This window comes from Dermochelys coriacea, chromosome 8 (assembly GCF_009764565.3).
Source record: "Dermochelys coriacea isolate rDerCor1 chromosome 8, rDerCor1.pri.v4, whole genome shotgun sequence".
Classification (NCBI taxonomy): Eukaryota; Metazoa; Chordata; order Testudines; family Dermochelyidae; genus Dermochelys; species Dermochelys coriacea.
The window spans coordinates 104,240,675-104,254,854 of NC_050075.1; the positions used below are offsets into that span (position 1 = coordinate 104,240,675).

The window sequence follows — 14,180 nt, forward strand, 5'->3', positions numbered from 1 at the left end:
CCTTGGAAGAGGGGTAGATCTGGTGCTGGAAAGCAGCGTGCAGTGTCGGGGTGTACTGTAATGCAGCAGCGTGTTTCTGTGACTCTCCTGCAGTCCCCCTATTGCTGGCCTGCCGATGCATGGCTTTTCGTCTATTTAGTGGTCTCTGTGCGGCTGGTCTCTCTGACTACTGACCCGCAGATGCCTGAGTGGCAAGTGTCCCGGGCGGAAACAGTCCATTCACTTGGGACATGCGCCACTGCCCCCTCCCCAGCCCACTTCCCGCAGGAGGGGCTCGCCGGCGCTCAACCGAGGGAGACGCCACACCACAGAGAACAGAGCCCCAAAGGATGTGGGCTTTCCCCTCTCTGAGCTCCCCCACATTCGCTCCCCCCACCACCTCCGGCGTGCAGGGCTGCTGGCTCAGCTGGAGTCTTCTTCAGCAGCCGCAAAGGGCATCGCTTCCAAAGGGCCACCCCAGGGGGCTGCGTGAGCTGCTGAGCCCTGCGTCTTGTTCATGTTCACGGGTGCTTCTTGGAACCACAGTGTGGTCTTTGGCTTATTGGGGTCCTGATCCAGAGGCCTTTGAAGCCGGTGGAAAGGATCTGATTGACCTCAACGTGCTTTGGACCAGGCCCCAGAAAGATGCTAGGAGCCGCTTCCAAATTCCCCTGTGGATCTAGGTTCATATTTCAGTCCTGTCCCCACACAAAGTCCTGGGCAGTCCAGGATCTGAGCCCATCTCTGATAACCAGGGACCATTGCCAGCAAGGGGTTAACTCGGCTAAATAGAGACTGTGATTTAAAAAAAAAACCCTGGCCGTCTTGCCAACAGCCACACTCCTCTCTATTATTTATTCCTCGTTCTGAGCTTCCTAGCTCTGCACCCCTTCGGCTCTTTCTCGAAGAGAAGGGGAGAGATTAGGCCAGTTTCTTCAGGCCTGGCTGAGTTTCTGCAGCTGGGAACAGGCCAAGCTCCAGGGCAAGGGATGACATGGGTGGGGGACAGGGAGGATTAGCAGCAGCTGTCTGGGGACTTCGCAGGGTCCCAGTGGACAGGCTGGGCGCTGCAGATCTGGGCTGTGTCCCAGAGCCCGTCAAAAGCAGTAGCGATCTTCCTATTGACCCAGGGTGGGGAGGGGATTTGGATCAGGTCCCAGCTGAGCAGCGGTTTCTCTTTTGGTTTCCACGCACCTGCACTGAGGTGCTAGGCAGGGCCGGACCCTGGGCCGCACACCTGGGAAGTTTGGGGTGTTCCGAACCTGGGTAAGGATCTGAATTTTGCAGCCGGGGCCCATCTCTGGTTCTAGTGTGTGGGGCGGGGATAGGACTGGGCTGACCTTGAGGATCCTTGCCCCATGGTCGTGGATTCAGCTCTCGCAACCCGGATCAGCTTTTACACTGGAATTGGAAGGGGAAGTTCTGGTGCAGCGTTTTTCTCTGCAACTGGGACGCTTTGGGAAGGCTTCATAGATTCCAAGGCCAGAAGGGACCATTGTGATCATCTAGTCTGACCTGCTGCATAACACTCCCCAGCAACCCCTGTCAGTGACGTTAAAAATGGAGTGTATTGTCTGTTTATTTACTTCTTATTATTTTGTATTTCATTCCATCCTACCTGCCTACTAATCCTCCCTACAATTTCTTCTTCCATTCCTGGCTAGCGATGCTGCGTGGATGTTAAACAGCTGCCAGGTTTCACTCCAGAGGTGGCTGCATTGCTGGGCAAAGTGATCCCTGCCCTAAAAAGAAGAGAGCCTGAACACGACTTTAGGATGATTCCTTTGTGTTGATTCCCCCTTTTGTTCTGTTCTGTTCATTGACAACCCTGGGCAAGGTGGACTAGCCAGGGTCCAGCCGGAGGGCTAACCCTCTTTGGACTAAAAGAAAAGGAGTACTTGTGGCACCTTAGAGACTAACAAATTTATTAGAGCATAAGCTTTCGTGAGCTACAGCTCACTTCAAAGCTGAAGTGAGCTGTAGCTCACGAAAGCTTATGCTCTAATAAATTTGTTAGTCTCTAAGGTGCCACAAGTACTCCTTTTCTTTTTGCGAATACAGACTAACACGGCTGCTACTCTGAAACCTCTTTGGACTGGAACTGGAGTGGGGAAACCACCTGGACATCGCAGAGTGCTGGGCCCCCGCCCAGAGCCTTGGGGCACCCCAGGAAAGGAACTGTGATGCAAACGTGGTGGAAAATGCAGGAATACTCTTCCATCCCTAGGGAATGGGGGGTTGATAAGATGGTGACACTTGATCTCAAGTGTCCCCTGAAGTGGATGACCAAGAACCAGTAGCAGCAACAGGCAGCCCAGATGCAGCCACTCCTGCATCTAACAGCTGCCCGGTTGCAACAGCTGGTCCACGACTCAGGGTACGAGAACAGGACCAGTAGAGATGGCTGGTCTGGCAGATAATGGCTCTGATGCAGCCTCAGGGGACCCATGGGTTTTTTTTGTAAGCCCAGGCAGTGCTGACTGTGCCAGTGAAGCTCAAGCAAATGGGATCCGGAGACTTTCCTTGTGAGGTGGGAGCAAGTGGTGACAGTCACCTGGTGGCTGCCCAAGCTGTGGACCGCTCCGTTGGTGCCTGCTGGCTGGACTAGCAAAGGCCGTGGACCGGATTGGATGCAGTGTCCATTCGAGACTAAAGGTGAAAGCGGCTGTACTTGGCTACCTCGACATCATGGAGGAGACCTTCCGTCAGAGGTTCTGTGGGGAGAAGTGCCCCCAGGGAGGCCAGCCACGCGTGCTGGCCCAGATGTTGAGAGACCTTTGCTGGTGGTGGGTGAAGCTGGAGAGTCGGGTCTGGAGTTGAGATGGTTGAAGTGGCTTCAGCCACCCCCTGAGAGACCCCCAGTTCAAAGGGGAACAGGCAGCTTGTCAGCCTGGTTTCAGGGTCCGAAGCACCAGTACCAAGGGGACCCAGTAGGCCACCAGGCCCTGGGCCGTCTCTCTGTGGAAAACCCCGGCCCTAACACAGACCAAGGCTCCCGGAGCCCCTGCAGTCTCCCCCACAGGAAAGCCAGGGCCCACCCGACCAGCAGTTGGAGTTTGCTTTGCATTTGGACACCAGGACACCTGTCTTGCGACTGCCTGCAGGTGGATGGCGGAAAACCGACCTCATAAGCAAACTCCGGTGATGCTAACTGTCCCTACTTTGGTAAATGAATCAGAGGTGGATTCTGGGCACGGTCAGACCTGGTCCCAAGCCTCGTGGCCTCAGGGGAAACTGCTGCTACAGTGTGTTGATGGGGATGTTAAACCCCATCCCACTGCCCATGTGCAGTTGACAGTAGGGGAAGACACAAAGTGGAGCTGGCTTCGACTCTGACCTACCCCATTATCTTGGGAGCAGGACTGGGAACATTTCTCAGAGATAGTGAGTGGACTTAAGACAATCCCAGAGGGGTGAGCAGAGGAGACCTGAAGAGAGAGGGTCTCACAGACCTGAGACATTGGCAGGGGGACATCCTAACTAGAGGAACCAACTTCGGGAGCAATGGTCTCAAGTTGCAGTGGGGGAGGTCTAGGCTGGATATTAGGAAAAACGATGTCAGTAGGAGGGTGGTGAAGCACTGGAATGGGGTTACCTAGGGAGGTGGTGGAATCTCCATCCTTAGAGATTTTGAAGGCCCGGCTTGACAAAGCCCTGGCTGGGATGATTTAGTTGGGGTTGGTCCTGCTTTGAGCAGGGGGTTGGACTCGATGACCTCCTGAGGTCCCTTCCAACCCTAATCTTCTATGATTCTAAATCCTAGACTGGGCCTATGACCAGCTGCCAGTGGGTAAAGGGGAGTCCTTTGCTACCGTGCTCCCAGGGCCAGGCGAATAGAATCACAGCTGTGTTGTAGGCATCGAGCAGCACCAAAGAAGTGGGGGAGAAGTTAAGCACCGGGTGGGCAGCGGAATACCGCTGACAGAACAATTACGTGGTGGTAACCTCCAAAGCAGGGCAGGGGCAGGTATGTCACATGGGCCATGGAAAACGTAATTTCCAGCTAATGAGTGATGTGGAGGCCAATGCAGATTTCAGTGGGTGATGGATGATGCTGACCTAGGAGGGATTATGAACAGCAGAGCGGCGAGGCTGCACCTGGCAGGTATCCTGGGAAGCTTAGATGGCTGGGCAGATCCCAGTGAGATTAGCAGCACATCCCTACGCTCGGAGGCAGTTGTAATGCAACCAAAGGGCTGCAGCAGATACTGAATAGGATGTGAAGCATTTACAGAGGGGATCCTTTGCAAGACAATGGGCCAGATCCTCAGCTGATGTAAAGTGGTGTAACGCCATCGATGACACTGGAACTAGGCAGATTTACCCCAGCAGAGGGTCTGGCCCAGAGGGAACAATGGATGTTGCTCTGACCTGGCTTTAGTGAGATTTCCCCTGAATGCTACATGGCCTGATTGCTCGGTGTTGGCCTGGTGTCAATCAGGAGTCACTCCACGAGTTCCTGGAGTTAGACAGGTGCAAAAACCAGAGTGGAGTCACAGAGCCTCCCTCCAGAGCAGTTTTCGGGCCCTTGGTCACGGGAGTTATAAGAGTAGAGGAAGTCACAAGGGAGGCAGAATGGAAAAGCTGACGGGAACAGAAGGTGAGGGAGGAGGGCAGAGTCAGTAGTGTTTTACTCTGCTTCGCATGTAATTGTGAAATGTGGCAATGTCCTTTATGCAAAATCATATTCCCCCGCTCTCAGAAATGAGCCATTTGTAGAGTAAAATGGGCTAGTTTGGGGTGGGGAAAGGGTAGAAGTATTACATGAAAGAGGGCAAAATGAAGCCTATCTTGGAACACCAATGGAGGGGGAAATCTGTGTCTGTGTATGACCCGAATAACCCATTTTTCAAAACCTCCCAATAACGCAGTATTGTCCAGGCGCAAGGTCATCCAGAATGGAACAGTGACAATTGTGTCAGAGCCCCGTCATTTGCCACAGCACATCAGACTGATCTGACACCTCCGCTACAGAGCCGCCTTTCCAGGCAGAGCCGGGGAACACAGAGGAGGCTGCAGAACGGCAGACGAAGTCCTGCTTTGGGCTGGATGGAGTGGTCACGGCACAGCACACTGGCTTAGTGCGTGTGGCCCTGTCTCCCTCTGGTGCCCGACCCCAGGAACTACCACAGCCAGCTTCTCCCAGCTAAAGCAGCTCAGGTAGAAGAGGGACTTTTGCTTTTGGTGCTGAAGCTTGTGGGTTCGATGCCACTGGATGACCACGGCACCCGTACGGTTGCAGTCACAGTTCACTGCGGAAGGCCATGGCATGGGATTGCAGAACATTCCCATTTGCGTCTGGTCTTGGCTGCAGTGAACATCTGCGGGACTGTAGCGTTGCAGGATGTACAATGATCATTGCAGCGTCCTCATGTAAACACCCAAGTGTTACAACTCACCTCTGTGTAATGTAGCTCCCATTCATCACCTCTATCCAAAGCTTACGCTCGTGTGTCCAGCTGCACCTTTCACACCATCCCTATGAGCCTTGTGAATCCAGCGACGATTCTGGCCTCTTCCCACAGTCCGGTCTTTACCAGGCAAACTAGGAGGTGCATTTCCAATCCAGAGCAGCCTGCTCTCTCCAGGGCACCCAGTCCAGCACCGAAGAAGAGGCTGGTTCCTCCCAGGGGAGGGGGATGGAGTCTTTGTGGGCACGACAGACAGCACTGAAAGAAACAAAAGAGACGGACTCACTCCCCCGTCTAGTTAGGAAGTGGCGGGACCCAGCACTGATTTTGTTATTGCTGGCCTAGCTATTAACTGGCTGCAAAGGAAAATTTAAAAGGGTGTCAGTGCTATCCATTTAGTGTTCCCTTCAGTAAATAAACCACATGCATTGCAGCTGTCTATGGACTGAGCTCTGTGCTAGCAGGTTTCTGTACAATCTGCACCATCTTGGCATAGCATCTACTCTCAGCACCCCATAGCTGAACCGTGTCCATGCTGGGCTGACCCTGGCCCAGCCACAGGGATCTCTCTCTTCTATTCCCTGGTCTCGTGGGTTCGTTGTGGCAGGGGGGTTGCGTTGTTGCGAGTGGCCAATCGGATTGGGAAAGACGGGAACCACCGGCTACCCCACAACAACTGACACCTTTCGTTTGGACCGGAATTCTCAATGGAGTGGCCCCGGCGGACCACCTGGCCCGGCATCTCAACCCCACAAGAACATCAGAACGGCCACACTGGGTCAGACCAAAGGCCCATCTATACCAGTCTCCTGTCTTTCGACAGTGGCCAATGCCAGGTGCCCCAGAGGGAATGAACAGAACAGATAATCATCCAGTGATGGTTAACTTGCTTGAAATTAGCTCCCAGGTTTGCTAGCCCCGTCCCTATGTCTACACTGCACACTAAGCCTAAGCTTTGACTCAGGTTTGAACCCACACCATGTCCCCCACCCACCCCCTGCGTCCATCCACACACAAATCAGCCTAAATCAGGTCAGCAAGCGCTCTGGACCTGGGCCGTAGAACCTCGCAATGGGGGTGGAGCAGAACCTGAGTCCAGCTGTGATCTGGTCCAAGCCGTGTCATTTTGCAGTGTGGACGCAGCTCAAGCTGCAGACCCGATCCAGAAGGTTTGCATAGTGCAGTGTGGATGCATTGGCACAGCTGGGAGAGCTGGGTCCTGTAGCTGTAAACCCTGGCTTACAATGCAGGGTGGATGTTCACGCGAAGGCTTGGAAACACTGAATCCCCTGCAAAAGGGAATCTGAGAAGTGACTTGCCCAGGGTATCCGGAGCAGAGCAAGGAACTGAATCCGGATCTCCTGAGTCCCAGCCCAGCACTTAACCCACAGCCCCCTTCTTCCTGCTTGTTCTGTCCTCTGAAGTCCTGTCCCAGGCAGGGTCCCGCAGACTTTGGTTTCCAGTGCTTGGATGGCTGGGTGGGCAGAGGGTTGCCACAGCCTCTGTGCTGCCTGTTCCCACTTTTTCCTTCCATCTCCCTCTGCAGGGTTTGTGTGCGTGGCTGAGCTGGGATGCCCCCTGCACAAGTGGCACCCTCGAGGGTGCAGCCTGGGGCATTTCGCTGTGGGCATTGAATGCGGATGGTTCCCCCACCCCATCCCCACAATATAAATGAGGGACGCGAATGACAAGCCTGAGTCTGTGGCTCTTAAATCGGACAATGCTGCCCGATTCCCCGCACTCACCCAGCCCCTTGTGATCGGAGGATTTCCAACGGTTTGACTGCACAGCAAGGAGCCGGGCACCGGGCAGTTGACACGTGTCAGAGCAGGGTTAAGTGACTGGCCCCTCAGCACCCAATGAGTCAGTGGCACAGCTAGCAGTGCGAGTCCCAGCCCCCTGCGCTGATCAGTGCACCGCACTGCCTGCCCGGCTCACTGACGCAGAGGATCAAATGCACGGAGGTGCAGAGTGTCATCATAGCCGCGAAATATCAGCTCTGCTTGCAACTAAGTAATCGTCTCTCTAAACTCAAGTTCTCCTGCTGCACATCCATGGGCCTCTCGAGCTACAGGAGGATCACTGTGAGCGGTACAGGGCGAATGGCGCACAGGTGAGATGTTCTGATGCCATCCGGTAGAGGGCAGTGCAGCATACACCTACTGCCCAAGTAGAGTATATCGCTCTATGTATCACTGTGTGGAAGCTACTGGCTGTCCATCCTGTGTGATCAGGACAAGCTAGTAAATCTGGTGAGTAAGCAGCTGAAACAGCAATGGGAGGTAGGTGCTTAGAAAACTGTCATGGCCAAGGAGATCCCCCCCACCCCACCCCACTCCAAAGCCAGTAGAGAGCCATCACACAATCCTGCTGGGTCCCCGTTCAGACCCTGGCTGGCTGCTCGAGACCGCTCCCCTGGCCACACGTCCTTCGGACATGTAAAAGAAAGAAATGGGACGGAAGCACTCTCAGCCTCATTGTGCTGCTTCCCCCGAAAGGGTTAGCCGAAGAGCCCATGAAAATCTAAGCTCATCCCCTCTGACAGCTTGGGTAGTTTCACAGCCTGCTGCTTGTCACAATAAATCGGAAGGGAGGCAGTGGAAGCCCAGGGCCTTAGAGCCCACCTCTGTGGAAGGGCCTACCAGAGCAAAACTGCCAAACCTGTGCTTTTTGGGTGGTGCTTTTCAATTCTTCCATGAAGGGAATTTTGGCCTCGTCTGCCTTTGTCATGTGCACACCCCCTGTTGATCGCTCCATTCACCCCCACATACTCCATGCATCTATCGACCAGCTGTCTGTCCATCCCTATGCCTATCTGTCTGTGAACCTGTCTATGTCTGTGGCCCTCATCACTAGAGTGCCACAACTCTGATAAGGCACGAGAAAAGAAATCCTCAACCGACAGGGGGAAAAAATGAAATAGCGGGGGGCTGAGCTGTTCCCATGATGTAAGTTCCTGCCTTGTTCATGCTGGGCTTTCTTGCATGTGCATGGAAACCAGAATGTCTTTTAAAATAAAGGTCCAGTAGAAGTTAACAGGAGTGCGCCCGTGGCCAGATTTTAAAAGAAAATTAAATGACAAAAAGTAAAAATCCAGGCTGCCAAACTGGAAGCTGAGCTCTTCTGAAAATGTGTGTGTGTGTGTGTGTGTGTGTAAATCTCAGGGAACAATCCTCCCCCCCACCTATATTAAGCAGGGGGTTGGATTGGATGATCATAGTGCTCCCTACTGACTTTGAAACATGTGAATCTCTGAGACCGATAGATCGGGGGGGTGAGGGGTGGATTGGCAGATTCTGTGATACTTTAGGGCTCAATATGATGAGGGTTTGGTTGGAATGCAGTGGAGTTTGTTGGTCCATTTACAGCCTCTCCTGTCACACTGCTAGGTAGTAGTGAACTGATTGCCAGTGCAATTGCTGTCATGGTGCCTAGAGCTTTGGGGTTGTGCTTTGTAAATGGAAAAACTATATAAATATAGGAGGGGAAGAAGACTCTTCCACGTAGCTGATTACATAGCCATGGTGGAGGATTGTGGAGAGGTGGAACAAAGGAACCCCATTGGGCTAAAACCCCTGGCTCTTTGGAGACATGTCAAGGGGTCTTTAGTGCGGAGAGTACTTAGAGAAGCTTATTTACACATCCTGCCTGGAAAGTGAAACACATGGCAGCATGACACTCCCAAACACCATGCCGGGGGATTCATTCAGGGAGAAGAACGCCACCAACCGAATCCTCAGAAGTACCCCGACAGCCCTGCCTTGCTCATTATTAATTGGTGCATCATTGCAAACCATAACGGCGCATTGGCACAACAGATGGTTTGGTCACAAGGAATAAAACGGCTCTCGCTGAGTTGATGCAGCTTAGCTGAATCATTCCAGCTGAGGACCTGGGCCATGGTTCTTCCTTCCTGCACTGGGCGCTGGGGGTGCACTTGGCAGAAAGTATAGAAGAAAACACGTTCTCTGTAAAAAGGAGCTCGCAAGCAAACTAGAGCGACAAACCAGGGGCCTACGCAGTGCACCCAATGACCAGGTGCAGGCATCATACAGATTTTAGGGCAAGAGGCTCCCCCATAACAAATATAAATAAACAAACCCCAAGGCAAAGCTAGAACCAGCCTGCAGGCCCAGTGGCGGTGAGGAACATTAGCAATACCACAGCTCCAGCACGGCTGGTGGGAAAGTGGCATCGGTGTAAGTATAGTGTGTGAGCTTCCATTCCCCATGAATGGAGACGGAGGTGCCCTGCTGCTGGCCTATTCTAGTTGAATTCCGATTTTGAAATTGCTGTGGGGGAGGGCAGCGGAAATAATACATTAATATTCAGGGCCCATCATATGCCATAAAAACAGCAGTAATCCTGGCTGCTCAAAGGACAATTTGAGCAAGTGGGGAAGAGTCCTTACCTGAATGGGGAACCAAAGTTACTGCTATCACTTGGGTGGCTCCTGGGGAAAATCGCCCATTAACATTTATTAGAACATAAGAACGGCCATACTGGGTCAGACCAAAGCTCCATCTAACCCAGTATCCTGTCTTCTGACAGTGGCCAGTGCCAGGTGCCCCAGAGGGAATGAACAGACAGGTAATCACCAAGTGATCCATCCCCTGTCGCTCATTCCTAGCTTCTGGCAAACAGAGGCTAGGGAATTCAAAGGAATTTGCATTGGTTGCTGCTTGGGCTGCCCTTAAAACAGATCCCAGCGTGGCTGTGTCGGCCAGGGGTGTGAAAAAACACACCCCAAGCGACAAAATCCCAGTGTAGACACAGCTGCGCCAACAGAAGAGTGCTTCTGTCGGCAGAGCTAATGTTGTTTGGGGAGATGGCGTTTTCCGTCTGTCAGGAAAACCGTCAGCGTACGCTGTGGTTACAGTTGAGCTATGCGTTGCTATGCTGACACGGTCTCTGCAGTGTAGACAGAGCCTGTGTTTGCTCGCCGCATGCTGTGAATGTGTCCCTGTCCTGTGGTTACAATGGGACTCTCAGGAGATGCCTGGGAGCTGCTCTCAGAGAGCAAATTTCAAATTCCCCAGCACCAGCAGTCATGCTGGAACCCTGATCTTGCGAGTTAGGGCCGTCCAATTGTGAAACAGACAGAGACCATGTGACCCGCATGCCCAACCACAACAGCTGGCATGTTTGCATAACGACCCCGGAATTAACTGGAGCGAGTCCCTGGAGAATGGCTTCAAATGATGAATCTGAGACAATCTGTTTGTTTGCGCACAATTAGCAAAGTGGGAAAGAGGAGCAATCTATCTAATACATGATTCTTTGCAAATTATATGCTTGGCTCATTATCACCCCCTATTTTCCAGGCACTGGCCCATCAGAGAGATTGAATATGCTATTTAACTGCACCACAGCTGCTGTCCAGCCAAATTGCCTCATTGACAAGCACTGAGATCCACTCTGCTAAATCATCTTTATTTGTCTCTCATCTGTCTCTCTAACAGGACCCGCTGGGCAGGCCGAGGTTGCAGAGTTAAGACTCCCTGAACAAGCACCTCTGGTTGTAAGGAGACTCATTGAAGCTTTGGAAAACCAAGGTACGTCAGGGGTATGTTCCCTTGGGCACCTCCTCACATTTCTTCCAGCCAGGACAAATTCATGCATTGGGCATGCGTGTTCCCTGTGTCATGTGCACACTCCTTCCCTGCTGACACGGCATGATGGACAGTCAGAAACGGGCCCCATCCACCCCGGGGACCAAAATCTAGATTTACACAGTGCGCTTCTACTGACTTCAATGGAGCTATTCTAGATCTATGCCGGAGTGAGAACAGGATTTGACTCCACGTGGTTGAAACCTTTTAAACGAGGCTACAGCCTGACAGTGACACAGACTGCAACTGTCCCTAGCACCATTCTGAAATATGCAACGATCACCTGCACAAGCCATGCTATGGAATCTCGAGGATGGATTACCTATGGGGTAGCATTATCTAAAGTGAAAACAACAAAAACCTGTCTGCTCCGGACAGGGAAACCTGTACTACCTGGAGGCTAGGGTCCACCCCCTGTGTCCGATCCACAGCAGAGATGGGTCTGTACAGGCTTTCCAGCTTGCCGATTCAGCTCAGATCTCCAGTTCACTCCCTATCATCACTCGAGATGGGGGCTGCCATATTTGCTTCAGCCATGCTAGGCATCGGTTGTTGGGTGCGATTCTGGTACTTGATGTCTGTTGATGAGCGCAGGTCGTTTGCTGTCATGGTTCAACCGCGGCCTCGTTCTGCCTGGCGCTTAGCAGTTGTTGGTCCAGCAACCAGAGCAAGCCCCACATGCAGACAGTTTGCGGGGTGAGGGGGGAGTTTAGCACTGGGCTCAGCTGGTTCAGAGCATGGTTATCACTGACTGCTGAATTAGAGTTCATCCCCAAGCAGAGACATGGCTGTTGACAACCCACATGGATGGTGAAGGGTAAGAACATGAGCCTCAGTCTCTGCACCTAGGGAACGTCAGCACCCTTTGTAGCTCTCCTTTGGTCTCCTCTGAAGCTGCATGTTACATATTGATCCATAATAGTGGAGCTGAGAGAATAATTGCACATGAAACCAGCAATGTGAGGCTCAGACGTCGTTAGGACTCTGGCAAGCTGTGCAACTCATAGTGTTGCAGGGGGCTTTACATCTACCTGGCTGGGGAAGAGAGGGGCCTGTGGACACTCGTTACAGCGGGGAGTGCACATAAAGGGAACGCGGAGTCTCTCTGAACATGCATCCCCCTTCTTGGAAAAGTCTAGGACTGGCGGGAAATGTTCCATCAAAATTGTTGTTCAATGGACACTGGGGTTTTTTTTGGCTAAATGACAGTTTTCCATGAAAAGTAACTGAAATATTTTGATTCAGATATCTTGCCTCCACTGCCTTATGGGAGTTGTAGTTCAGTGAGTTTCCATTCTCCTCCCTGGGTTGGGATACACAGCTGGACTACATCCCCCATAATATACCAGGGCCAGTGTCTCCCATGATGGTACCACCTCCCTTCACCATGAGGAGAAACAGTGGTGCATCATGGGAGAGGTAGTCCAATCAGGGAGCCCAGTCAATCAAGGACAATGGGAGCATGAGTCACCCAAATTGCTACTCCCCTGAGGCATGGCAGCAGGGTTTCCAAATCAAAATATTTTAGTTTTTGATTTTTTTTCTGACTGAAAAATTGAACGTTTCTTTGAAAAATGTTGACAAATGCGTTTTTTTCCCCATCACCATTTTCTGTGGGTAAAACCCTATTTTCAGACCAACTCTAGCGAAGTCCCAATTGCTCTGTCAAAAGGGAGCTCAGGTGAGATCGGAGGGCTAGAGATGGATGGATTAGCCCCTTAACATGGATATAATTAGTCATTCTGAATATTTGTAATTAATTTTTTAAATCAAAAGGGCCATTTTTTTCAAAAATGAACATTTTGGAGCCAATAGGAGGGTTTTTGTATTTTTCTGGGTTTTTTAATTAAATCTGAAAACAACAAATGTTCAGATTTTGACTTTCCCTTTTTCTCTCTGATAAAATGAAAAAAAGAGGCATTGGGAAAAGAAAAGAAAAGAAAAGAAAAGAAAAGAAAAGAAAAGAAAAGAAAAGAAAAGAAAAGAAAAGAAAGGGGGGAAAGCCCCAAAACCTGAAAGTCTTAAGTAACTTTTTGTGTGTGAGAAAATTTTTGAATAAGCAAAAAGGAAAAGTGCTTTTAGCTTTTCATATATTTTGCACACGCACAAAAAATCTTTCCCATTTTTTATCCAGCTCTAGATCTAACTTTCGTAACAGGAAGAGAGGCATTCGTAGGCACATAACACATCTGAACTGGCCAGCCCTATAATAGGCATTAGCTTAGGTCATAGAAACGGCCCTGTGTATGCCTCCATACTGCAGTTTATAGTGGGGGTCCCTGCACCGTCACTCCCAGCTCTATGCTGGTGTCGCTCCATTGAGTCAACTGAGTTGTGAGGAATCGACCCTGGAATTTGTAGCTCTTCTGATTGCAAAGAGAACCACCCCAACATGAATGGAGTGCCGGAGACAGCCAGAAACTGCATATCAGAGAGACATGAATTTGTCCCCTTCAATCTCTATGGGATGTCAGCTCTGCAAACTGAAGCAAAATCCGTGTCAACATAGCTAATATTTCCCTGGGCCCTTGTATGTATGCACTCCCTCATGCACACCTCTCCCCGACCTGTAATAAAGCTATAGCACACCAACTATTGCTTGTTGCTGTGCTCTAGAATGCCACTGAAACTCAGAAGTTCCTGGTAATAATGGGGCTAGAACTCCGATCTTCTTTTCTTTCCCTAGTTCTCAGTCTTGTATCCCATGAACTGTAGGTAGCTGTGTGAGGCTTATGATTAGAGCTTGGAGAAATTGTTTTTGCACAGAACTTTTTTTGGCAAAAAACACAGGTTCAGCTACATTGGAATATTAGGCAAATGTGAGTCAATTTTGCAAAATTCTTTCAGTAAAAATAAAAAATTATAACAAATAAAAAAACCCGAAATGTTCCATTCTGACACTTTAAAAAACAAAACATTTTGATTTTTCAGCTCAAAATGACTTTCCGTTTCAAAATTTCCTTGTAATTTTATTTAAAAGCAATCCAAAATGTCAACAATGGTAAAAATGAAACAATTTAATTTTGTCAAAGCATAACATTTAGGTTGGCCAGAAACAAAATCTTGTTTTGACTTTTTGATTTGCTGAACATTTTGGAAAAAAAAATCATTTTGGGTCAACCCAAAACAATTTTCATTGGGGGGAGGTTATTACTATTTTTGGAATTGCTAGCACATC

General features: G+C 50.7%; 1 protein-coding gene across 1 annotated transcript in view; it reads left to right on the forward strand.

Moving 5' to 3' along the window:
• LOC119859766 (phosphatidylinositol 3-kinase regulatory subunit gamma) overlaps nt 1-14,180 on the forward strand; it is a 341,485-nt gene that overhangs the window by 72,087 nt on the left and 255,218 nt on the right. Inside the window, exon 3 of the mRNA XM_043520241.1 lies at nt 10,853-10,945. Within this exon, the coding sequence (XP_043376176.1) occupies nt 10,853-10,945 (93 nt within the window). The remainder of the gene's footprint in view (nt 1-10,852; nt 10,946-14,180) is intronic.